Raw genomic sequence first — 26,453 nt, 5'->3', positions numbered from 1 at the left:
AACTAACACTGGTTAAAAGACTAGTTTTCATTCTGCATAAGCAATGAATTTTGGCACAGCATTCTAGCTTCGCCTGGGGGACAAGCGCAGCTGGGATGTAAACTACATCAAGGAGTGGGCTTGGTTTTGATACAGTATCATTGAATTGTTCTTTTCCAGGGAAGGTAGGATTTAAAAGAAGCTGAAATGAATGACTACAAGAGAAAAATTACTTTTTCATTTCAAAAAAATTAGACTCTGCCACATGCATATTTTCTCAAAATATACAAACAATACTATTTGAATCAACCTACAACCGAAACTTGGATTTCTGCTTGATTATAACTCTAATGTCAAATTGTTCAGTCCTAGCTTACCATATTCTTCTCCCCTTAGGATCTCTGGTGCAATATAATTTGGTGTTCCACAGAAAGTGCTTGTAGTGTCACCAGGGCCCAATCCTTCCTACATACACAAAACAGTTAAAAAAAATAAATTAAAAGTTGACCTCTGTTTGTCACATAGGAAACAAAATAGTAGAAATTTAACTCAGCCAACAAGGTCAACTTCATTTGTCCTCAAAAATGACCCACATAAAAAATAAAAAGGAAAAAATTACAAACGTGGTCCTATTCATCGGTCATTTTTCAGAGTAAAGTTGCTACTCCACAACTAAATTCAGGCCTCAGTAACACTGGTGATAAGCAAAAGGTAATTTCTGCCAGAATATTGCTCAGTGCTGCATTGGACTTAGAAGCTTGAACATAGATATACTGAGTGACAAAGAGACAAGAGAAAGGTAAGAAAAATCCTACCTTGCACATGCCATAATCTGTTAATTTGATATGACCCTCCGCATCCAGAAGAACATTGTCTAGTTTTAAGTCTCTGTAGATTATGCCTCTTTCGTGTAGAAAGTTTAGAGCAATACAAATTTCAGCAGCATAAAACCTGAAGTTGAAAAGGAGAAAATCACATTAACAGAGATTGTACAACAGCAGGTGCAAAGAAAAAGATATGCTCTTAAAACAAGAGCTTATCAGCCAGCTTTTCTCTATGAACAGGATACTGAAAAGCAGCTACATTTATTTACAAGGACATTGAACTCATATTGTAAAATTATTCCTTAAAATAAGGCAAATTATTTTAATTCTACTAATGAAGAAAATATTCTTTATCTCACATATCTTTCAGAAAAATCTCAAACTAACAACATACAAGAACCCTATTTTCAGCTTAAGACAGGACTTTACACAGTGCATGATAGCAAACCAGGTTTTTCTTCCTTCTATCACCAAATATATTAATTCATCATAAGATCAAAAGAATTAAAATAGCTACGTCATCTATCAACCTATCAAAGAAGTGTGAACTAGATATGAAGCAGTAAACAAAAATAAATAGGAATAACTTGCTAATTATGAAATGCTTTCTTGCTTTAAAAAGTATTTATCCTTTTTTAAAAAAGTTAACATTTCTCCCCATGGCACAACATTCTAATCTTTAAAAACAACCTTTCATTCTTCCTTTGCTATTCATCTTCTTTTATAGAATAAAGCTTTGAAAGCATTTCATACATAACGTTAAACAACACAGGACAACCACTACAGCTGTATTAATAAAATACCTTGCATGTTCTTCAGGAAGCTTTCTTTGCCGTTGCATATGAAACATAAGATCTCCCCCATTTACATACTCTATGACAAGAAATAATCTGAAAGTATATAATACAATTAATGGCTTCCAGTGAAATTCTCAATAGGAAAAAATTATTTGTACTCTTCCAATTTAAGCCATTTTCAACTTCCACTCTTGAATTAATCATTCATATTTCTCAGAAACTATTTAAGAAGGGAAAAAATATTTATTTAATCCATGTTATGTAGGATCACGTCCTTCACTTAAATGCAAATAAAAATGGTGAATTCAGACTAAATGGAAAGAGGCAGCTGCATTCAACAGTTTGGTGTTAACAGACATAAACAAATTTTTCTCCTACTACAACTTGTTTTCTTCGGACCAACTAACACAATCTGATGTTGATGAACTTATGCACTTGAAAACAGTTTCTTGCTTCTTTGTTTCTTTAGTGTAAGATTTGTAACACTACAGCTATAACCAAACCAAATTCAAGACATCGCGAACTGATTCTGCCGCCTTCTGTAGATTCAGGTATTATAAAACTCACACAGCGGCTGTCTTACCCAGCTATCATCCTTCTATTCCTGAAGCCACAGGGCCTGTGCTCAGAAAAACAGCACGCAGTTCCTCCTCTCATCCTTCTCCTTTCCAATTCAGAGCTGGAAATCCCTGCTTTTTGTCCCACACCAACTTACTGCCTTAGAACTGGCATTGCTAGAGCAGGGAAGCCCTGGCAACACCAATGCTTCCTTCCAGAGATTTCTGTGTGATGGCAGTGGTTTTGTTTGTAACAACTGCTTTTCATATATCAGTGATCAAGGTTTTTAAAACAAAATTTCAGATCTTTCTTACCGACTTGTTGTTTGAAAGCATGAATGTAAACCAACTAGGAATGGGTTACTGGATGCCTGTTCAAACACATGTTTCTCTGTCTGTACCCAATCAATGTCCTGAAATAGAATAATTGAACAATCAGAACTTCTGCTGGATAACCACTGTGGGTATTCCCAGAAATTGTGAATATCTGTTTTCCCTTATGTAGTGTCATTGTTACGATGTTCTTAAGAAAGATAAAAACCCCTAGATCTGGAAGAAGATAGAAAACATTTTAATTCCATTATATATTCAGAAGTTCCTTAACCATTTAGAAAGGGCTCTGCACAAAATTCACTAAAATCCTGTCAAGAATAGTTCCACAATAGAGAGACATTGTATGAAGGGAAACAGAGTTCAACCACAGAACAACCAGCCTGGCTGAGCAACTAAAGTCTCAAAGGGAATCAGGAAGTGTCTCCATCAAAAACAGATCTAATAGGTTTTGTGCTGAGACACTCCTGAAGATAAAGCACCTTACAACGGTAAACACGAGTGTCAATATGAACCTCAAATTCAATTTTGAATAAAACAATGTGTCCACTTTGGTTTTAATGAATGAGCATCTCCTTAAGAGACTTCAAAGGAAACTCAGTTTCATACATACGTATAACACACTAATATGGGCTGCCTGCTCACTGCAGACCGGTTATCCCATCCCCTGCATATGCCTACCATGGCACATTCCAGGCCTATGGCACTGCAGGTGGTTTGCTGGGATTTGTTCATGCCCATTCTATTCCACCCCCGACTGCTTTTGTTCTTTTTCTAACTTGCACACTTCAGTGTTTTTTTGTTTTTAAATCAACAGAATTTTGATGATAATCACGATGTGCAGCACTGATTTGCGTAGAAGACTTTTTAGAACAAGTCAGTTAAACCTTAGTGACCTTAAATGGTAGCAAACAACTTTTTTTAAACCTACGGGAAAAAAAAACACTCCGGAGTACTGTGCACATACGCACTGTAACTGCAGGAACAGTTTCAGCTCCTAGTCTGAAATACAAATACTTTGCATATAAATTATATAAATTTGTCTGCCTTTGAAAACATTTTTTTCGTTCTAAATTAAGTGCCCGAATTCTACCCCATTCATCTCCTCTCACAGATTAGCACACAAGTTGGTACATTCGTCATGTGCATTCTACTAAAATAAGGACTTTTATTAAAATAGTGGACATTTCTCTCAAATTTCATTTTGATGTTAGAGTTTATGCAGTTGATGACGCATTCAGAAGCTAGTAGAACTTCTGTTACACAAATGCCATCTAAAACTTCAGCTTCTTATTTGAGTATTTTTTGTTAAACAGTATTAAGCTTTAAAAATATGTAATGTAACACAATTAACAGCCTTTTACCTCATCGTCATGGACCAATTCTTTTTTCACTACTTTCATAGCGTAAATTTGATCATTCTTTTTTAATCGAACTAAAAGAACTTTGGCATAGCTTCCACGTCCAATAACTCTGATTAAATCAAAGTCCTGTAGTCCAAGCCCCTGAGAAATCTTAATTCCATCCATCCCATCAATGACTGGTTTGATATCCTGTACAAAAAAGGAAACAAATTTACGCTAGAAACAGATGCTTTCATAACAAGTAGCTATTACAGCAGAGGTCTTTAATCACTGGACAGAACAAGCTAACTTCACATGCTGTTGTCACTGCCACACAGATTTGAATGGTCAATTATAACCCACTTATTTAGAAATTTTTTTTGGTATTGGCTTTGCTCTTGTTAGTAGCTACTGTGTTTTTCAAGGTTCTAGTTTGTTCAATGAATTGTTCAAATATTCCCTACTGGAAAACAGAATGCAGTGCCTTTACAAATGGGGTCTTATTCATTCTTGACCTGTAAGCAGGTAGAATTACACTTTCAACTGAGCAAAGAGCATCTTCCATATTCTGACACAAATACTGTAGTACAAATTAATGAAAGCTAACTAAAAAGAATATATAAAACAGTAATTTGCTAAAGAATATACTTATCTTGATTTCAGTTTAGAAAACTGCCTAAGATTTACTACAATAATTTGAAGATTTTTAATAGGTGCCTATGAACATACAGAAATACCAATTTCTCAAAAGTGAGGATTTGCGGAAAATATTCATCGATGAAGAATGTTGTTTTAAAATTCCTTATTGATTTTAAATGACAAATTTAATTCCAACAAATAGCTGAGATAACATGAACATGAGACTTGAAAAGCAAGAAGTTCAATTAGACAAATACGCTATGCATTTGCACTTTCCTTATTTTACCAGGATATACAATGCTTTGACATACTTCTATGGCCTATTTTTATCTGACCTCAAACTACAGTACTTGTAGACAGATCAGCGTTCTGCTGAACTAAGGAAAGTATTTATATAAAGAATCTTGATCTAGGATTGACTGCTATTAGAAGAGATTGGTCTGAGCCTGAAGATTCTAGTCAACAAAGCTACCAGAATACCACATCCTCTTTGCAGGACACCTTAAATTATTTTAGTAAAGCTCAAAAGCAATATGTAAAGTCAGAGGAGCATAATTCAGGTCAGCTGAACAAACAACACCTATCAAAATTTAAACACAAACAGTATCTACCTGAGCAGAAGTCAGTAACTCCAGATAGCAATTAAAATTGTTTTAAATTTATATCTTTCCATCCATGAATTTGAGACAAATCCTAAATGCACATGACTGAAAATAAGGCAGTCACTTACCCAAGAGCAGCAACTATTCAAGTGTAAATTAATAGTAGTGACAAGCATTGTAGTGGAGGTAGAGACAAGGTGCAGGCTTGTTGAAGAGCAGGATAACTAAGTGCTAGCATTCTGCAAAGTGCATTTATCTCAAATATGCCAGAAGCATTTTTAGAAGCAGCTTCTTGAAGCCCTTTAGAATTTAAGTGTGTTGGGATCAAACTGCTTTAAAGGAATAATGCTCTTTGTATGCAGAGGTTGTGTCAGAACCTCTACAAAAGCTGAAAAACAGAGCTCAAGTCTATGTTATTTTACTTGTATTTCCACAGGAGCTCTCTATAAATTATTAGTTAGAGACAGCTACATAGTTAAGGTACTATCAGATTGAACCAATTTTCATAATGTTAGCCTGCAGAGGTAGCCTTAGGGTGATAAGGGGTGTACATCCATTAGAGAGGGCAGACGATGAAATGTCAATGCCACCGTATGTTGGAAGAACCAATAAAGTCAAAAACCTGTTAAATCGATGTTGTTTCAGCATGAATGGAGAGAAAAAACATCTCTCACATCATGATTGAGATAAGAGCTGTTTACAGAAGAAATCTGAAAATCCAAAAATACTTCAGAGATCATTTTCAGAAAAAAAAACAGGCTTCTCATTTCAATGGTAGCAGAAAAAAACAGGACAAATAACTAATTACTTTATAAAAGGTGTGTGATTAAGAGTGTGTTAAAGTGAATTACAGAAGTAATTTTAAAAACATACCTCAGAGTCGTCTTTAATGCTGTCATGTTTCCTGTTTGAAGGAATGTAGGGAACTGCAAAATCAAACAAAAGTAGTGTGATTAAGGCCTTCATTAGAAATCATTACAAAACTGATAAATGGAAAGATGATTTAGTGGCTTGGGAATAGCAGTTTGCTCGTCCAAGGTAACCTTTAAAAAAAATCAGGTAAATTGGAAACTGGGCCTCCTATACCACCTTTTTTGGTCTATAGATCCACTCCATCAGACCACACTTGCTAATAAAGAGAGCCCAGCCTAGATGAGAGTTTAACTCCTCCAATACTGAACACAAAAAAGACAACTGCAAACTCAAGGTTAAAGATCTCATCCTCTGAACTAGTTAAGGATGTCACAGGAGGTAAAGTTACCAACTTGATGAATTTTAATAGTGCTCCGATGTTCACGGATTTCTGGACTATGCTACTGTCACAGTACAAGTAAGGAAGCGCATGAATTCCATCTTTTAAACATCCTTTTTACCAGGAAAATACTCACTTCCATCAGCTTCTTCTGAAGGGAGGTCAACTTCATCATTTTTATCATCTAACTGAGGTTCCTGGGAAGGCATGACCGAATCCTTGTAAAACATAAATCATACAGGAAAAATGTCAATTTACACAGTCCCTTTTAAGTCACCACGTCTTATCACATAACTGCAATACAACAAGAACCTTACATTTGTAGCTTCTGAAAGAAAGCTGGATTTTGTAGGAAGTATTCCTTTGTAACACGTTATAATAACCATCTACCAAAAAGCCTAGATGTTATTTCAACTGTCCTTTGTAACTACAGGAGATGCTTAGCTGTCTTCTGAAAGTGAGTTTAGTACATTTTATTGCAAAGCTCAAACTTCAATTCTATTAAAGAATGTTTCATGGGGAACTGAAACAAAGTAAACATACTTCAGTGATGTTACATACTCAATTTAGAGCACTGGCAATATTCCTTTCCTGTTTAAAAAAACAGGAATAGTTACTCATTTTGCAAAGGTATTGAATAACTTGGTAAATACAACAATATCAAGCAATTTTATAATATGTTTGGATCCTGGTCTCATCCCCAACTCATGATGAGTCATGTATGATTATTCCAGTAGGTATAGCAACACGCATAAATAAATTGCAAAGAATCTGGTAGTGTCAAGTCATATGTAGGCAAGTCATATGTAACACCAGTGAAGAAAAAATTGGGTTTAGCTTCTAGTTAACAAAAAGATGACGCAAGAACCAGAGAAATACTGGTTAAAGTCTGTGACAAGTATATAGAAGAGCTAAAGTTTAGGGTCACAATTTAATATTAAAAATATGGGAAAGATACTGGAGTTGCTGCTATGACAGAGAGGAAGAAAACAGGATTGGAGAAACAAACGGAAAAACATCAGAGGTGCAAATACCACACAAGTGCCTTGGTGCTTAAAATTCAGCAATAGGCTAAAAGAAGCGACCACTAAGATTGTCAATAACAACTCTTTATCTATCTGTAAAATAAATTATCTCCACTGGAGAAGTCACACTCGAGCTTGCTCACAGTTAGTCATATCACAAGTTTTCTTCTCAGTTTGTCTGTACTGCTCACAAACTAAAGGCCTGTCCTCCACAGACATTCTGGAAACTGAAAATCAAATACTGCCAAGTGTTATAAATCTTCAACCATTCAGGATGCATATCTAGAATAAGCAAAACAGGACACAACCAAACACCTTAGTTTTAGACAGAAAGCAAACTTACCATATGCCTTTTGCAGGTCAGTGGAACAAGTATATGACAACGTTTATGGACCAACAATTTGCAGTTGATACACTTGTAGCCTTGCCTTCCGAGACCCCATATCCTTTCGCTGCACTGGCCACAATATGCTCTCTAAAAGCCAGAACACGTATCATCAATTTCAGTTATCAATTCCCTTCTGTAGGCTGGTAGTCAGCTGGCAGAAAGAACCCACCCTACAACAACCCATCCTACCCATCTCCTAGGAATATTGAATAATAGTTATTTCAGAATACCCAGGATTTCATGAATAACTGAAGGTTACACCTCATGCTTAGAATTGAGCTAAAATACACTTTTTTTTAAACTGAATGTTAAGAAAACAAATGTCTCAAGCAGATGGAATACATCACAACCTAACATTTGCAAATCATCTTAGACAATAAGTCTATTCTGAACTTCAGATGCTGACAGAGGTTACCCAAACAAAATCGACAAGAATTTGCACAAGAGTACACAAAAAGCAGCCAAACTGACTTTCAAGAACACTAGCACAAAATATTATGAGCCTCCACAAATTAAAGTATAAAGACTGGTCTACATATGCACCTATACACTTCTGACAATGGTAGAACATCAGTAGAAACTCTGCAAAACAAATTAAAAATCTTATCTATCAAGTCTGATTTAAAGCCTCTGCACGTTGCATTATTTAATATCAGAAATATATGGCCTTTTTTCTTCGTGCAGGGAAATCACATCTGAATAAATTAAACCAAAATGAGGACAAAGGAAGAAGTAAGACATTCTGCTGCTGACTTTAACAAGGCACTTCTTGAAATCATTTCTCCGGTGTATGTGTGCTGTGGTCATTTTCTCTACGTTACCCAAACTGCCAAACAGATTCTTTTATGCCAAGAAGCCACCTAATCTCAGTTCTCTTTCTACACACGGTGCACAGATTGCCAAAAGAAGATGTGCTCAGTGTTCACTATCTGCAAATTTTCCCCAGTAGTTCTGACAGGCGAGGCTGCCTATCACTCTACAAGCTGCACAAGCAGTCCTGCGCTCATCCCCCATGCCAGGCTTCGAGCTCTGCAACTGTCCCAAAGCCACAGAACAGTGAAAGTCTGTTCCTCTGAGCAAACTGCAGTTAGTGTGGTTATTCAGATCCTCAGACTAATGAATCATACAGTGTCCTGCCCAAAAGTGTTCAACAACTACGAATCCTTACTGGTAGTATTTAAAAAATTAATACAAGATTGGATTTTTTTGAAATGTTTTCTGTATTGCCTTTCTTATATTTTGATAGCTGTAGAAAACCAAACGTAGCTACATTCCAGTCAGCTATACAGCTAGTTCTTGACTGGGAATAATCCAAACTACACTGTCCAGGCCAAAACAAACATAAAAACCGTACTGTGTACAAGAGAGCAAGCCTTGGACATCTGTAGCCACTTCTTTCCATTTCAAAACTCCTGCTCCACCAGACTACCTTTAGTATTCTTATGTACGTCTGGCAGCAGTAACATGAAGGCTAAATAAAATGTTTAGGGCCTGGAAAAAGCATGCAAGAAATTCTCATTTACTTCAGTCAGATGCAGGAAAGCAAGAAAAAAAATGGACAAAGGGGCAGCTCTCAAATTCCACGAGGAATACAGGTATCCCTCATGCCTCCCCAAAATGCATACAAACACAGAAGAGTTAACCCTTACATTATGCCCAACAGAGATATACTGAACAATATCAAGGCTTAGATTCTTGAACACGTTCATTTACCTGAATTAACCAAAGAGGTCTTAAAAAATTATTTTGAAAGAGGAACAAATTCATAATGTAATACTGCAGTCTTAAAAATTCAGTCAATGTGAAAATTTAGTGTCTAATTCAGTAATGCTTACCTATATGACTAATTTATTAATCTTTGCATTTTCGTGTCGCATCAGCTCATGTCAACTTTATTTCTAGCTTCAGCTGGATTTTGTTTGTACTACGGTTTTATATGATTCTATTTCTACAGAGACAGTTACACAGTCTTGTTTAGGGCTGTTAGCAAATAAGCATGCTAATGAGGTTTCAAAATCTTCACTTGTTTATTCACCATCAGCCTAATTCCCATAAAAACTTATTTATATTAATAACACTGGATGCTTAATGTGGCAGATATGTATTCACAATGCTTCAAGGAAATGCTTTATGAGCATCTCAAAGTATGGAATGTTTCATACTACAAATTAAAAAAATAGTCGGTACCCCACATTAGACAAATGCTTGTTGTAATTCAGATAAATAACTTATTTTCACATATCCAGCAATACTGAGATTGAAGGGGCTTTTCCTTCTTTTAAAATGCAGTTTTGGGGTGGGGAGCATTAAAAAAAATATTCCATCCAGGCAGTAGTAAAGATTTCATAAAAGAAATGTTACTGCTGAATCAAAAAGTTAACTCACCTCACTGTACTCAGTTTTGTACCGAATTCCCAAAAGTGTACATTACATTTGTATATGTGCTGCAATACTTTGACATAATGGGCTAAGCCAAGGAGGAGCCTCAGCCTTAAAGCTACATTCACTTGCTTATGTGGATTAAGTCAGATTCTTAATACAGCTGTATTTTAGCTCACACACGGGATGTTTTTTCTTAATTAGATTATGTAATACTTCAGATTCAAAACAGTTAAAGGCTACGGCTCTTGGTATTAATTTCAAGAACGACAAAAAGTACTGAAGGTAAAAGATTATGCTGCAATCAAGCAGCACGATCACAAAGGGTGGAGACGAGAAAAGCTGATCTAGGCACATCAGTTTAAATATTCACAAAAACAGTTATTAGAGACTTTAAATACATTTTCAGCTAATCAGATTTAAAGACTCAGCTGTATGATTTTTACGACCTGAATAACACTGCACAGACCAAAAGTCACATCAATAAGCATCCTGCTTTTCCTCTCTTTTCGCCACTCAAATACAGAAGAGCACGGACTGAGAAAACAATTACCACAGAACATTACCAAAACCCAACATTTTATACAACAGTACTCACTCTGTTAAAACGTTTGGCTTGAAACAAATGCCCATTCACTCTGTACAGCTTCCTCCATCTTCTGGCTCCACGTCGGTAGATTGATTCTAAGAAAGAAATTAAAAAGGTATAAAGCAGCAGCATGGTTGCACAGTGACAGCAGACGCACTACATTAAGCAAGTTGTGACTAAAAACAATCTTGCTTTTCTAATTATCAACGCACAGCTAAAATCCCTGCTGATTTTTTTTATTTTTTTTTAAGGCAGCCTTAAATGACAGCTCCTGCAGGATGTGCTTTCACCACTGCCTCTCCCTTTTCTCTATCCCTGTCTTTTTCCTCACATGATCGTAATCTTGTTAGTTTCTTGGCTGCTGGCTGTTCAAGCTCAGGTGAGAAGGACAGATAACAGATAGTTAAAGAAACAGTTTCCTCCAGTAAAATTACAGTGTCAACACAAACACAAAGGGTGTTTGGTGCTAATAGGGCTTTAGCTGCACAGTACTGAATATGATACTAATCTGGAGAGTTGCATTATTTGACCTCAATTTCATCTTTGTTAGCAAACATTACCCCAAAATATTTCTTCTGTTATGGAAGCAGCACAAGTAGAGGTCTGCAATTATTTCTAATATAGTCTAAACATGACAACAAGAAATCATTTAAGCTGTTGCAGACAGATTTTTCAAGAAGCCATACAAGATAGTACATAGCATCTACTCCAAATGTATTTGTTGTCACTTCTCACATACTTAAGAGCAACGTTTGAGTGACTAATTAGAGAATTTCATATTAAATACTAAGTGCTGAAAAATTCATTGTGCAGCACCAGCCCTGCGTGCAGCTGTAATGGTGACACAGCCAGTCCCTGGCACACAACCAGCACCATGGCTTCCCATAGCAGGCAACCTCAGGGGTACTGGCTGGAGTGGGAACACGGGGAGGAAGAGGTGGGTGGTGAGCTAAGCAGAAGAGTCAGCAGTCATGTTATAACTGGCAATATAGTCCTGCTATAAAAAATAGTAAAAAAATTAAAGAAAAAAGTCACATTTAGCATGATTTCCATTGCTGAATAATTAGTTCTAATGACACCTACTAAAGGATTCAAATTTATGAGCTTGAGGTTTACTGTAACACAGTTAGAAAGCTATTCTTGACAGTGGAACACTTATGACATCTCCTAAAACATTTCCAAGGATATACATCTTGCAGTGTTTTTACTGCTAGTATCACATTGCTTGCAAAAGAAAAATCAAAAACTAGTATACTTATTTAGATATCACTATTTTGTAGCTATCTTCAGTAGCATGATGAGAAAGATTTTCCAACACAGAGCTTTAACTGTATGCCTTTTTAAACACAAATCATTTGTACGAGTTATAATGCAACTTAAAACAGTTGGCAGCTTGCAAAAAATGTATTTCATACATTTCATACAAAAAATTACAAAGTAATGCAGTTTCATAGGGAATTGAGAACTAAGCAGCTTAGGAAGTCTAACTCCCTCTGAGAAGGTAGCAGTAAAATGCACACTTTTGTTTTATTCATACCTCGTGAATAGCAACATACATGCTGTACGTCCTACGTAGGTCCGCTGGTTCTGCCAATGAAAACGATTCAGTTTCCTAATGTGGTTCTATTAGGATCGTCTTACATTGACCTAATTTCTTCTGTCATCCTAACAAGGTCTATTAAATTGCTTTGTACTTCTCTTTAAGAAGCATTGTAACTTCTCTGTAGGAATATCCATCAGTTGAACAGTTTTTGTTTAACTGAGAGTCCAATACTTGTTCTTAAAACTGTCCTTTAATCAGCCTCATACAAGTGAAACAATGTTGAATATTCAACATGGTACACAGGGAAATATACAATGTTAACTAAAATGCCTGACAATGTAGCAAAGAACATGTAACAGGAAAGCTTTGATAAGACCTAGTTGGTAACATCTCAACATGGAGAAATGTGTAAAGACTGAATTTATAACCCTCAGAAATTAACATAAAACCATCTTTAGTTCTCATGTGTTGTTTCTGGCTTTCGGGTTCCAAATACCTACATTTTATTTATAACTTTAAAGGTAATGCAGGAGAAATTATTGATGAAAAATTATTTTCACTTCATATCGAGCCAGCTACAGTCAAAGGCTATGACATGCACATGCAATGTGTGAACACTGGCTGTAACACCGGTCAGATTTTAAATATTCCTTTGTTGTCCTTCACAAGCAAGACACAAGTACTGAAGATTGTTACCCCCCAAATCTGGGAACATTCATACATAATATTCGCATGTGCAAATGTTTACTTGGCAAGTTTGAAACAGACATTGCACTAATAAATTGATTGTTAACAATTTGAAAACAACAAGAAGATGAAAGACTGCCTGACACAGAATTAGCACACACATGGCTACTAGAATAGGGGTATCCCAACTGATATGCTCATTTGACCCAAAGAGCTCTTCAGAATCTGCCAAATATAAACTTTCCTTAAAGCAAGCAAACAAACAAAAACCCTTTCATAAGCGCAACGAAAATTTAAGTGAGAGTCTTGCAACACTATTGTAAAGTTTTTGCCTAAGCACATGCTTTGAAGAATAAACTTCACTCTCAGTAAAACAAAACAAACAAAAAAGCATCGGTGTAGTTATTGCTAGCACTTTAAAACAAACTTTAGCTCCATTTATTCAGAAAAATCAAACCTAATTCAATAGTGCTTTGTGAAATGCTACTTACTCTTCATAATTAATTATGAATCTTCCTGATTAAACTGTGAAATATGCCATACACAAACATCAATGAAAAACGGTTCCACCAGTTGTGGGATGGCTTTTCACCAAGAGGAAGAAAACTTCAAAGATGTTTTTCCAAAATAGCTAATTGATTCATTAGACAAAGCACCATATGGAGGCAACCTAATACATCTGTGTTCTGAACAGTAGCTTATCACTGACATGAGGAATATTAAGCGACTGGTAAGTTAACGAGCAGCTCACGCTGATGAAGTCTGTAAATAAAGAAGCAAGTCACCTCCTTAATTACCGATAAATATTAAATCAAAGTCGGGATTTTATAATATCCTTAGGAGGCAACAGTATAACAGAAACTGAACTTAACACAGCTTAGCTTTAAAAAGTAGGAACCAAAAAGGAGTGTTTCTTTACCATACTTAAATACTGAAGAGGACTACTTTTTCAGTTGTATTATATTATTGAATGCCTAAAACAATCAGCCAGCTGCCTGTGTGTAAAAAGCAGTGTAAAGCAGCCACTGTTGTGCAGTTCCCTCTGTTGTCAAGCTCTGCAACTACATCACTAACAAGAATGCCCAAGGAGCCCCGTAAATATACTGGACAGTTTTTTCAAAAACATTCCTTTCATTTCTCTCTCTTTAAAAATGATTATAAGAAGAAAAAAAGGAAAAATAATAACAAAAACTTCAGATATAAATTGATGAGTGAATTAACAAGTCTATTGTTCAGTCTTCACTGAAGACTAACTAATCTACAGAAGATACTCCCCTGTTCAAGAACAACCCCACCAGAACTTACCAGAAAGGGTGTGAACCTTGCCTTTGAAAAACAGAACTTGGTAAAGAAGAGAAATAGAAGAGCAATTGTTTTTCAAGTGACAATATATTTTCCCAGCACTGGAGAACAAAAAGAATTTAAAAGACAGGCCCAACCTCCCCCCAGGCCCAAATTATTATTTTTCCATCCAAAGAAGTTTGGCAAACCTTGTACTTTCCAGAATATGTGAGAATTCATCAGTTGTCTGAAAAGTGTGCTTTACAACAACGAATGGCAGTAAGACAGCCACAAAAATTTTATTTCCTCTGCATTTGGATTTTACAAATGCTTTCTGCAATTCCAAAGTCTGCTTTTATGTGAACAAACCATAATGAAATCTTTTACCATACTAAGCAAAGAGATAATTTGCTATTGCTGCAAATCACTTCTCAGAGATTAATGCAAGTTGTTTACAGGCCAATTACACTGCCTGCCAGCTGGACAGTATGAGAATGCCCAGTTTTTGTTTTGTTCTTTTAATGTTTTGCTGAGCAGACAAGTGAGCATTCTTTCAAAACCAACTCAGGAATTACCACTAGGAAATGGATACTGGTATTTCAGATGGACTCCGAATTACATAAAAGGTTAACGTATAGAGATGATTACATATAAAGATAAATACATTTTGGGAAAGCAAACTCTAGAGAACTTAGATAGTGCATTGCTTCAATATCCGTTACGTAATATTTTCCCAAGCAGTGAAACAAAACTGCTTTCTAAAGCACGTAACAGACATACATTGTAGGGTATAGTAATAGGCCTTATTATGACTGAACTGCTACATACAATTGACGTTCTTTTTCAGAAGCTAGAGAAGGAAGTATCCTTAACAATGTAAGCATCAACTGCTTTCACCTCTTGCAGTTATTAAAATGGTCAGAAGATGGCATTTTATTTATTTTATTTAAAACAGACTAGCATTTGGGAAGCAACAGCATCCCCATTATACTTTTCAACATACACCAAAGTAAACCTTTACGGGGAGGAAAGAAACAAGCACAATTAGGACAGGAATAATGAGGGAAAAAAATCAAGTGTGCTACATGGAGTATCATCAGAGAACCAACGGGGGGACCACAACCTATATCAGAGAGCAATAATACCGACCTGCCATTCGTTGCAACACAGCCAGAACACTTTCTGAATACCCTACTCCCCACTGGCTTCAAAGAGGTCAGCCGACTTCCATTTCAGGATTGCTGGATGTAAAACCGGTCCTCCATACACACTGATTTCTCAGGCGTGAGCTCTTGGTTGCTCATATTCATACCCTTCTGTTAAAATGGCTCCGTGCCATCACAAGGTGATAAACCAGACTTAATAAGACACTGGCATCCAATAAAAGCAAAGCTAACATCTCATTTCAAAAAGCTGCACTGCTGCTGTGTTCTCCTTTAGATCAATCACACCTGTTAATGCCCTATCCTCCTTCTTGGTGTAAGAAAAAGACCAAGCTCATTTTAAAAGCTCATCTGAATGGTTATTAGAAAATCAGGATTGCCTCGTCACTAAAAAATACTGACTGTACTCAAAGTACATGAGAAAATTAGGAATCTAAAAACTCTTCAAGAACACAGGTTTTCAATTTCAAACAAAAAAAACAGAAATACCTTACATTCACAGAAATACTAGAAATAAAATGGCCATAACATAAAGTTTCCCTTAAAAGATCCTTTAACTTGTGACCGACAGATGGACTGATCGACCAAAAATATCATGCCTGCAGCCTGAGACGCACCTCAGAGGCACCTTGTATGGAAGGCAGCAACACATCCTACCTGGAGGAAGACAGCCATCAAACGAAGAGAAGACATCCAAGGAGTTGACTTCACTTTCTTTGCTCAAGAGATGCTATCAGCCTTTTAACTCGGGCACCTTATCTAATTTGGAGACATCTAAACATTCAGTAGAAAACAGTTTACAGCACTATTTCCTGAAAACTGCAATGCAAGTATAACCCCCAACTATCATGGCCAACACATGCGTGAGATAGCTTGGCATGTTTCTGGAAAAAGACAAAAATAAGCCTTAAAATCCCATAGTCAGATATAGCAAAAAAGACATTAATGGTCCAAATTGCCTTAACATCAAGAACTGTAATTTTGGTTACGACGCTGAGTGCAGTAAGAAGTATCATGGCTAAAGCAGCCTGGCTTACATATGATTTGGGCAATGCACAGAAACAGGCAATCATAGCTTGAACCTCATGCAAAACTCAACATCACCTTCAGCATGGCACAATCGCACAATTTAGTGAGTCTACACCACGTTCAAAAGTTCGATTCTTTTCATTAGAGACTGCTGGGCACACAAGAGAATAGTTAAATACATCTGTAGTATTACCAAAATGGATACGTCTGGGATTATAGAAGGATCAGAGTAGGATTCTCCCAATCACTGGCAGAGAAATTGTAGCAAGTTAGGGTAATCAGCTTACTTCCATACTGAATTCTAGAACACCAACTGTGAAATCAATCACAGAACTTGCATACAGTTCTCTTTACTTGGGAGACTAACCATTTATTAACTAGTTGTTAAGAGCTGTTAAGAATCTGACTTGGTGATTAACAGCCCAGAGTTTACTCATTAATATCTATTCAAAACAAAAATGTTTGACATTAAAATGTATTTTAAAAAAAAGGCCACAAGAATACGGAACCAGTACGTAAATGATTTAATTTGCCTTAGTGTTGAATTAGATCAAAATGAAGTTCTGAATATTTAAGAAATCTATAGCAAAATAACTTCAGGAGGAAATGAAACATTTGTTCAGTATTAAACCCCATTTGTCACACACAGACGTCTAACCAGTATACCTAGTTACCCAAACTATTAAGTTCACTTTTTTATTTAGGTATATTTTTATCTAGATATTGCCCATGTTTCATGTTTTTACATTTTATAGCTTTAGCCAAACCTCTCATTTGTATTTAGCAAGCCCTCAGTGCAAACAAAACCCAGATTACTGAAGCAGAACACATCCCAAATATTCACCATTTTACTACCATCTGAATCTACTTGGCAGGCCACTTTTTTTTTTTTTAAAACTTCTATGTATTAGTACATACATGAAGTACTACCTTCTACTATAAATAACCTGGTAACTGAAAGCCTCCATCTTCAATACAGTCTGAAATTTCTGAAGCAGGCATACAAAGAATCAAGGAGCAACCCAATGAAGTTTACTGCAGGAATTTGGTCCTACTTCATTTTCAGTAGCTCACATGATTTAAGACTTGCTAGGTAGTCTTGAGCTATATTGGCACCACATAGTCTAGAAAAAACTGAGTCCTTTTAGTTTATGTAATTCATTATGCATTGGTAGCTATAGGGGTGAGAATTCCAGTATCAGTAGTCAAAATACTTATCTGAAGAGCTCTATCACGTGTAGACCTGCAGTGGACAACACTAGCAAAGCTCAAAGTAATTTCCAACCTTAGCCTGGCATCAGTGACAGCAAAGCTAGTAAGAGCTACTGCCAGAATCCTGAACCAATTCTTTTTCCCCCCAGTGCCCTTTGTGTCCCTCCTGTGACTGCGCCAGACAGCGATCAGAAGGAACTGAATCCAGTTTGTTAAAGCGTGGCCAGCTAAGACTACGTCAGATCAAACTTCCACCTAGTCTTCATTATCTTAAACAGCAAATTATAACATATCTATTGAAAGGGTTGGAGGGAAAAAACAAAGAAGTTAACTGTTGACAAGCCTTCCAGAACACCTTTTAGAAGATTTTGTAAGCCTTACAGGAAATGGTTAATTGATTTCTCAGTGGTGTACCTGACTTTTAAATTAGCTGTATTTCATTGGCTATCTTTTTCTAAGTTAATAGATGTATTTCTTAAGTTTTCTTCTAATGTACATCAAATGACTTGATTTGACTTCAAGTGATAGACATCCACACCTATTCAATTACATCATCAATGGAAAATGCAAACCTACTCAAAAAACCCACCAGCTATTCAAAATGAATTTCACATTATTTCAAATCAATAAGGCTTGTATAAGGTAGCCTCCCCGATGCCCTTGAAACCATTACTTGATTCCCACACTCTGAATGTTAAGACATACTTTCTGAGTCAGGCTGTTTTCCTTCACAGCATGATCCTATTACTTCGGCTTATGATCCATTCTAAAAACAGTTCCATTTCCCTTCCAAACGTTTACATTATTCCAGTATTAGCAGAATGGCAGAAGCTCAGTTTAGGTGTTAGTTCATAAATGTGTACTTTATCTCTTCTAATAAATCAGACCAAGTGCATTTCTCTGGGTATGATATTAGCAGATTCAATTGGAAGGAATTCAGGAGTGTGCAGTATCTCAGTATGACAGGATACTATTACCTTGCAGCAGGATTAACATTCCAGATCTATCACCTTCCAGCCCGACAGACAGGACCCATCAGTATCTCAGAGTACCTCATTCTGCTTTGTGTTAGGAGGAAAACTGAAATTAACAAGAATCCACATTTGTCCACTTATGTCACGAGTTCTGTAAGTTGTGCTCAATACTTATCGTCCAACAGGAGTCACACCTCAGAGAGACTCCCAGCTGTACTTGCACTCCTTCTAGGCTTCCTCACAACATAGAGAGAGAACATTTGGACATTTCACAAGTATAACTAAGAACTCATTAGCAGCATTATAATGTATCACTAATCTTATCATTATTTAGTAACCAAATAAGAAAAACCTGAATACTTTCAGAAGTTCAACAGACCTGGTATACTCTAGATTAAATAATTATACACTAATAGCAAACTGAATCAGTCTTCCAACTTACTTTATGATGCAGAGAACTACCTTTTCCCAAGAAAGCAGCTATCCATCCCAGAGCTTCTCATAGTTACAGGAGAAAAAATGCAAATGATACCATCTTATGTACCTGTCCTCTCATCTGCTCTGTTAATGGAACACTACAGCATTCTACACGTCAAAGAAAGCATGGTTAAATCTTTTGAATTAATGAGAGTATTTGTCTTTGAGCTTTCGGAAGGAGCTGTTCCATTCACCCCACAGAGGAAAGGAAGATAATTACACTAGATCTGCAAAGTTTACATGCTGCTTCCCACCTAAAACCCTTCTGATCTCTACTGTGTTCCCCATTATCTCTGTGTATACTATGAGAACTGCTGTGTAAAATCATTATGATAGTTATTTTTTCTAACAAGTTTGAAGTAACGTTCAGTTAACCTGCAGTTCTATTGTTAAAAGCATAAATTGCACCTTGAAATTAATGGAGCAGGTCCAATGGTTCTGTTCTGTAAGATCACTTTTGGTTTCTGTATGATCAGGTTTTTTTGTTCTGTAAGATCAATTTTATCACTGCCTGGGTTTTCCCTTTCTTTGCAATCCCTATGGGTAAGAACAATTTTTATCAGAACCAAAAATCTAAAGAACAGGAAATCCTGTACTAGTCATGGGGTATCTGCACCTGCTTTACTTAAGAAAGAAGAGATGATAACCTGAATTACAGAGGAGTTGTATGATTGTATTATCATGCTATTGTAAAAGTACACAACCATACTAAAATCAAGGTTTTGCTTTCAAGTATTTTCTGGTTGACTTTTAAATAAATCCCCAGCTAATAAACAAAGGAAAGCACTTACAGAAGAATTAGTAGTGGGACTTCAGAACTACAGATCAGGTGCTTTCTGGTCACTATTGAGCATCCCAGTTTTTCCTTTTTCACTACCCAAGTCACTACCTTCCCCCTGTGGTTTAAGGGCTGAACTGCACAGTCTGTTCAGCACTTAACTCTTGCACTGACAGCGATGATTAGGACTCTCTAATGCCTCTTCTGAAAACCACCCTTTCAGCAGACCCTGAAGTAGTTGCTATCTCCTTATTTACTTCAGAAGACTTACACTCCACCTAGATTTGAACTGACAGCAAGTCTGCAGTGGTTAGCCAACCACTATCATTACTTATTCTTACAAAGCTTCACTCCTTAAGTGCTCTCCATTTCAAATCAGCAGGACCTGAAGTTTCCCCTCACAAGACCTTATTTCTCACAAAACTCAAAATTCCAAGAGAGAAACACTGAAGAGCCCATTTATCTGCTGTGCAAGCCTCTGGGGCTATTTGTGGCTCAGTTAAAAAAAAACATTAAAAACCATAACTTGTATAGAGAACAGTTTTAAGAAGTATTAGAGAGCCCCAAGTAGAATACCACCTTCCTAACCTTGAGCATATCCTCTAAGAGGGTTACACATTAAACAGTTCTTTCAAGCTACCAAAACAGAAAGGCCTAACAAAGGTTTAACAGTTTTGCCAATGTCCACTGATTGCAACAAGAAACACAAAAACCCTTATCCCCTTTCCAATTTAGTGGCCCCAAATGCCTGTCCACCAAAAGCAGATTCTCCAGCTTACGAGAGAAGCGTATAGATTGAGGTTGGAGAGGTAAGCCGGGGGGCTAGAGCCAGACATCACATTTCAAGCAAGTTTTCTAAAAGCAAGTGACATCTCCCTTGTACGACAACACTACAATCTGAGCTAATAGAGGAGGGGGTGAAATAAATAAAAGGAATGCAAGGTATTTGTTACGACACCTTAAAGACTAGCTCACATATTCCTTATCCTACTGTATAGTTTATGAAGCGGTATACAAACATCTGCTAAGACGTCTGATATTTTCCACTCAGAGGACATCAAAACCCACAAACTGATGCATGCTTTGTAATTTCTTACTTAAATTACCCAAAAGGAGGCCTAGCTTTTTATTCATCACTGGATATTTCAGAGCTGAGAAAAAGGCTGGAATTATGTTAGAATGAAAAATATTAAGTGATTCTGAACAAAACAGATGATTAGCTACAGCTCTGTATTCAGTGACTTACCCTGTCTCATGATCTGTACGTATATTTTTCAAATACACCATATATGAAAAAACAAGTGGCACACAGTAAAAGAATGGAGGGAGAGATTTCAGGTATTCTTGAGAAACTATGACACAGCTATTTTCAATTCCTAGGCAACAATATATCTTACATTAAAAATATTACAAAATTCTCCTCTGTCAGTTCAGTTACTGAAAACCAGGAGGGGGTTACAAGCAGTTTCAAAATTGACTAATTACCCAGTGCAATCCAAGCTGTGTCTTCAGAATACTCTCTATGGTCGCTATAGTTCCTTTCTTCATTGGGGAATGAAATTGCTTCACGTGCTCTGAATAATCTAATCCCTGCTGCCAATACAGTAACAAATGAAGGGGAAAAACCTGCCTTATGAGCTAGAAAAATATTTACAGGCCACACTACTCTAGCAAGAAGCCTTTTGGAACTAGTTGTAGTGTTACACAGAATATAAAGCAGAAAACAAATATCCACACCTAAAATAAAATAACTCAGGACAATAACTAGGTTAGTACAATACCTTTACTCAACCCTACAATGAAATTTTCAAGAAAGGTGGCATGGGAAAAACATGAAGCCCAAACACCTAATGCTAAAATATTATTCAGATAAACAAAGAGCATAAGAGACATTCACAACACAATGTAATCATTACAAAAAAGAAAGGCCAGCAAGATCAGCCAGAAGTATAAGATAAGAACACTAGTCTACTGTCATACTAATGCTCTAAGTACTTGTACGTTAAAAACATTCATTCTGTTTATGAAATGATTTAAAGGTTCCTTACTCTGCATTCTTGTATTACATGAAGCCCACAACAAAACAATCCTAACATTTGTTATCACTAGCCACCCAAATCAAAGATATTTTCAACATTAAATACACACATTTTGTTCCGATGTAAAAACACAGAGGTATACTAGCACAGTATATTCTGATTAAATTACTAGAGACTAAGTGAACCCTTATTCAAAGCAAGCATTTCACAATTAAACAATCCACTAAATACAATTCAGCAAAAAGGCCTTAGCAAATGATGCTTCTAAAAGCATTCATCATTAGATCAGCAATCTTAAAATAAACAGGCCCTGAACACATACCGTCAGGGTTTTTTGGATACATTTCTTTCATTAATCTCCCTTAGCAGCAGCAGCATCACTCACTCTTCTGTCCTTTTCCTCCCAAAATACACTCCCCAGGAAGGAGGCTTTTCACTGCAATTTTATCAGCATTTCGGAGAGGTCTCGCCGCCACATCCCTACGCACAGGAGGCAGCAGGAATCTGTGCATTTGTAACATCTATGGCTGCAAAGGAGGCTGGTAGGCAAAGCAACTATATCATACCCAAAACGCTGACTTCTATTATCTACCGCACCACACGTACACACACACTGCATCAATGGCCTCGATTCACGACAGCAATCACGACGATATACCAGATCTATGTACAAGGCATGCATTACTCACTGGGTTTTATTCTTTAGCTTCTTCAGCATGGAATTCTTTATCCTCTACAATGCAGTAGGTACGAAACGAAACATTTTCCCTTTATTCCACCGATGCCGCTGTTTGAATACCATTAGATACCAAGGACAATAGGCAGGATCAGCTCGAACATTAAGCGCAAATATTTAATGGAAGACTGGTTACCCTCGTCTCTCCCTTTCACATCTCTGCCTCATGTATCCAGGCACGGGTGGTACTGGCTCCCTTGGGAGGCTGTAGCTAGCAGCTGAGGCACAAACTAAAACATGGCATGGATGTCAAGGAGCTGATGTCACAAAAACAAGTATTTCTCTGATAAAACGGGCAATTCCGGCAGGGAAGTCTTACAGATCAATAGGAATTGTTCAGCTCAACATGCTTTGTTATACAACGTGCCGCAGCAGCGAGAGGAATAAATCAGAGCAAGATCTGTCAGGGTAAATAAGCGGAGACGACAATAATTAACAAAACTGCCAATCAGATATCACGCTTCGCATCAGGATATCAGGAAGGCTCTCACTTAGGAGCACAGACAAGAAATACAGACACTTCCCAACAGCCTTGTTTAATATCGATTCCAAAATAATTGCTCATCTACATCTAAAAAGTAAAAATATTTTTCAACACACACAACTGGCCTAAAAGTCTCCCATCTTTATCAGGAAACATCGCGACAAAGTGCCCGAGGCTCCAGGCCAGCAGACGCGAGGCACACCTACGAGAGGTCGCATTCAGCATCTGGGAAGGGATGCGAGGTGTTTTGGAAAGCCTGCCACCTCACCCACACGGCATGGCTGCCATGCCGGCTTGGGGTGCGTTAACTGCCCTGCTGAAGGTACAGGGACTGCTTCTCCAACAGCAGCTGCACATCTATAGCAGGAGCTGAGTCTACAAGAGGAAGAAGTATAAAAATGCAGGAGCAAAAGGAATACAAAAATGATGTAAATCAGGCTGGAGAACCTGTGCAAGTTTGATTTTGCCGACAGCATTGTATTAATAAAAATTGAGCTTCTTCAAACACAAAAAAAACTTCTTACACCACGTGACTACAATTTAAATGCTATTTGCATTCCTGATTTTATTAATGATTCCATGCATTTCTTTCAAGCTTTACTGGCTGGCACAATCTCAAAGCTACATCGGTTTCACAAAGTTCTTGGACAGCTAGCAATTATATTATAAGATTTCAATATAAATGCAAAACACTCAGTACGTATTTCCGCACTCTTACTCCAAAAGATTACTGTTCTGAAGACAGAGAGAAAAACCTTACAATTCCACAGAAATTCACAGCTAAGTATTTCCAGTTCAGAAGACTGCATGCAACTAGATACAGTTACTCCATGACCTAATGTGAACAGGCCTGAGCAATATATTGCTAATTAAATAATTGAGCAGTTTGATAGTGCTGTTTAAAAATTTCATTTCCAACTGTCTGCAGTTCTGTAACAAACTGTAAGCCCATACTTACAGACTGCTAATTTAAGCAGTAGCCCATTTGGGATAGAGTGACTAATTAACTGCTTAGTTGCCTCTGGAAGTAACTTGAGACCAACTTAGAAGCTCCTTGTATAGAGTAAGGAAGAAGCTCTAGGAAAGGATTTGTTATGAATGTAGCTAACAATAAAGCTGATAAAACAAGAGTTTGAGAAATACTGGCTGATTTCTACACAAAGAACAGTATTTTAGTCCTGTCAACTTCATACTTGAGGCATACAACACAAACAATTAAGCTTATGGGTATTTTTGGTGCACAAGAAGTTCTACTCAGTTAATCTGCTTGCCTTGCGTGTCCTTTAAGTAAGCAATATCCCCAATATCAGCAGCATCTCCACACAGTCCAAGTGTATGCGCATATGTGACAAGCAATAATGCTGAATGCATTACTGTATGCTAAATTAGCACTGATGCAATTTAATAGCTCTGTCGTAAAGCAATTTGAAAATAGTAACAACCAGGCCACAGTACCAGATTTCCCTCCAGGTCCCATCAATGCAAGCAGGCAATATGCACTGAATTTATCCATTAAATGAAAAACCCAACCACAAATCACATATAAAGCACATCGTACTAAACAGGTGTTTTAAACAATCAAAGGATTACTCAACATGACCTGCAAAACCCTACAGACGGAACACCCGGGTCACCTGAACCACCCTAATCAATACATTTCTGTGGTTCATCTGATGGCTTGGGATAAGTACAACATCTACAAAACAACACGGAAAACTTTTGTACTAAAATATCCACACCTGTAACAAGACCATTAAATTGCAGAGAACTTCACATTGACATGATTTGCACAGATATCCCTTCAAGCAGCAGCCTTCCCCTCCCCACTCCCTCCCCTCCAGTTAGCATATTCTACCTGACAGTATTTCACATGAGTCTTGTGTTTTTGCAAATAATTCTACTTGGAACAAGCACCGGTCTAGACTGGTATAACATAAGTCTTTCCTCCTTCTGTCATTAACCAGCTGTAGTAACTGAAGCAGAGCTGGAGTCAGCTGGTTCTTTCAGTTCTTACACTGGGAAAGTGGAATAGCATGGATGCCCATGAGCTCACTCCCTACAGTTTCCATCCAACAAAAGCAAATTAGAAAAAGAAAACAAAATGAATGGGCTTAATATATTGGGAAACAGCCCTAAACACAGTGGTGATGTTGGTTTGTTCCATTCCTAGCTGCAGAGTTAAGGTGGAAAAGGGGAAGGGACAGCACCCCAAAGTTAGTAATTTAAGTGAAATCAGCTGTTACATCTTCACTGAAAGACAACTGTTTCACACAACACAGCATGGAGACTTCTGATGAAATATTAATACTTGTCCTTACCTGTGGCATCAAGACCTGCCCAACAGAACACGGCAAGCATTCTAAGGCTACGTAATCTCCAAGTCTATTGCTTTGTCTTTTGCTGTAAGCCTTACAGAAGTCAAAGGCACCCAAGGTATTGAATTACCCAGAGACCTGAAAACATCATTACCAAAATAGGATACAGGACAAGTAACAAAACACAGGGATGGGAAACCTTACTGTTGCTAACATTATCTTCTGTAGACAGAGCAGTTCGTTTTTTGCCTGCCTATGCAAATCTGTCACCTTTCCAGTCGAGACCGGGTTTATTCTTGGACCTGAAGGTGTGATAGCCTAAAGTAGTGCTCCTTTTACAAAATTCACATCAAGAACATATTTAAACCTACAGAGCTAAGACCGCTCTTGCCAGAATGATCATGAAGCTTAAGCCTGAAAATATTTTCCCATATTTTCAACCTGTTACTCTTAATTGGAATGTGACAGCATGGTAAAACCTACACATTTTCAACATACAGTAAAATGTAACAAGTCCTCGTTTCAGTTTTAACTCATGAACCAACAAGTATTGAAATTAAGTTACATTTGCCTGCTCATTCAGTAGAACTACATTATGTGATGTTAACAAAGGGGACTGGTTACCTATTCTCTTGTTGAAACCTGAGCAAAATTAATAGGAAACCACTGAGCTACTATTTTGACAGGTACAAAAAAGTACACAAAAAATATTAAACAATGCACTAACACCACAGATAAATGGAAAACCATGTATTAGAAGCAGCTACACACATGCTTGCCAGGTTCACCCTAAAGACCACTGGGAAGACCACAGATACCTTTCTTTTCCTTCTGAAAAGAAATGAAGTGTCTTGAAAAAAGTATTTCTTTAATATTTCTGACCAGTGTAGAAAAGTCTTATTTTCTCTAATTAGCTTAATAAGGATTGCAGATACTGTATTGCACATTTACTCCTCCTTTCTACCAGATAAGACATCTATAATTATCTAGTCACAACTAGAAATTTTGATACATTAATAAGCCTTTTACAG

At 37.1% G+C, this 26,453-nt stretch overlaps 1 protein-coding gene across 14 annotated transcripts in view; it reads right to left on the bottom strand.

Moving 5' to 3' along the window:
• PRKCZ (protein kinase C zeta) overlaps positions 1-26,453 on the bottom strand; it is a 47,508-nt gene that overhangs the window by 10,949 nt on the left and 10,106 nt on the right. For 5 of the 14 annotated variants that reach the window (XM_066982223.1, XM_048067520.2, XM_048067522.2 and 2 more), the window contains 9 exons: positions 10,714-10,799; positions 7,692-7,823; positions 6,460-6,541; positions 5,945-5,997; positions 3,852-4,040; positions 2,473-2,570; positions 1,607-1,693; positions 795-930; positions 357-444 (listed from right to left, as the gene is read on the bottom strand). In XM_066982223.1, coding sequence (XP_066838324.1) covers positions 357-444; positions 795-930; positions 1,607-1,693; positions 2,473-2,570; positions 3,852-4,040; positions 5,945-5,997; positions 6,460-6,541; positions 7,692-7,823; positions 10,714-10,799 — 951 coding nt within the window. Of the gene's footprint in view, positions 1-356; positions 445-794; positions 931-1,606; positions 1,694-2,472; positions 2,571-3,851; positions 4,041-5,944; positions 5,998-6,459; positions 6,542-7,691; positions 7,824-10,713; positions 10,800-12,241; positions 12,261-15,364; positions 15,387-16,600; positions 16,728-22,209; positions 22,455-22,576; positions 22,813-26,453 lie in introns of those variants that run through there. The other 9 variants (XM_013194795.3, XM_013194794.3, XM_013194797.3 and 6 more) reach the window with 9 other exon arrangements.

Source organism: Anser cygnoides, chromosome 23 (genome assembly GCF_040182565.1).
Source record: "Anser cygnoides isolate HZ-2024a breed goose chromosome 23, Taihu_goose_T2T_genome, whole genome shotgun sequence".
Classification (NCBI taxonomy): domain Eukaryota; kingdom Metazoa; phylum Chordata; class Aves; order Anseriformes; family Anatidae; genus Anser; species Anser cygnoides.
This window is presented reverse-complemented; position numbering and strand designations above follow the sequence as displayed.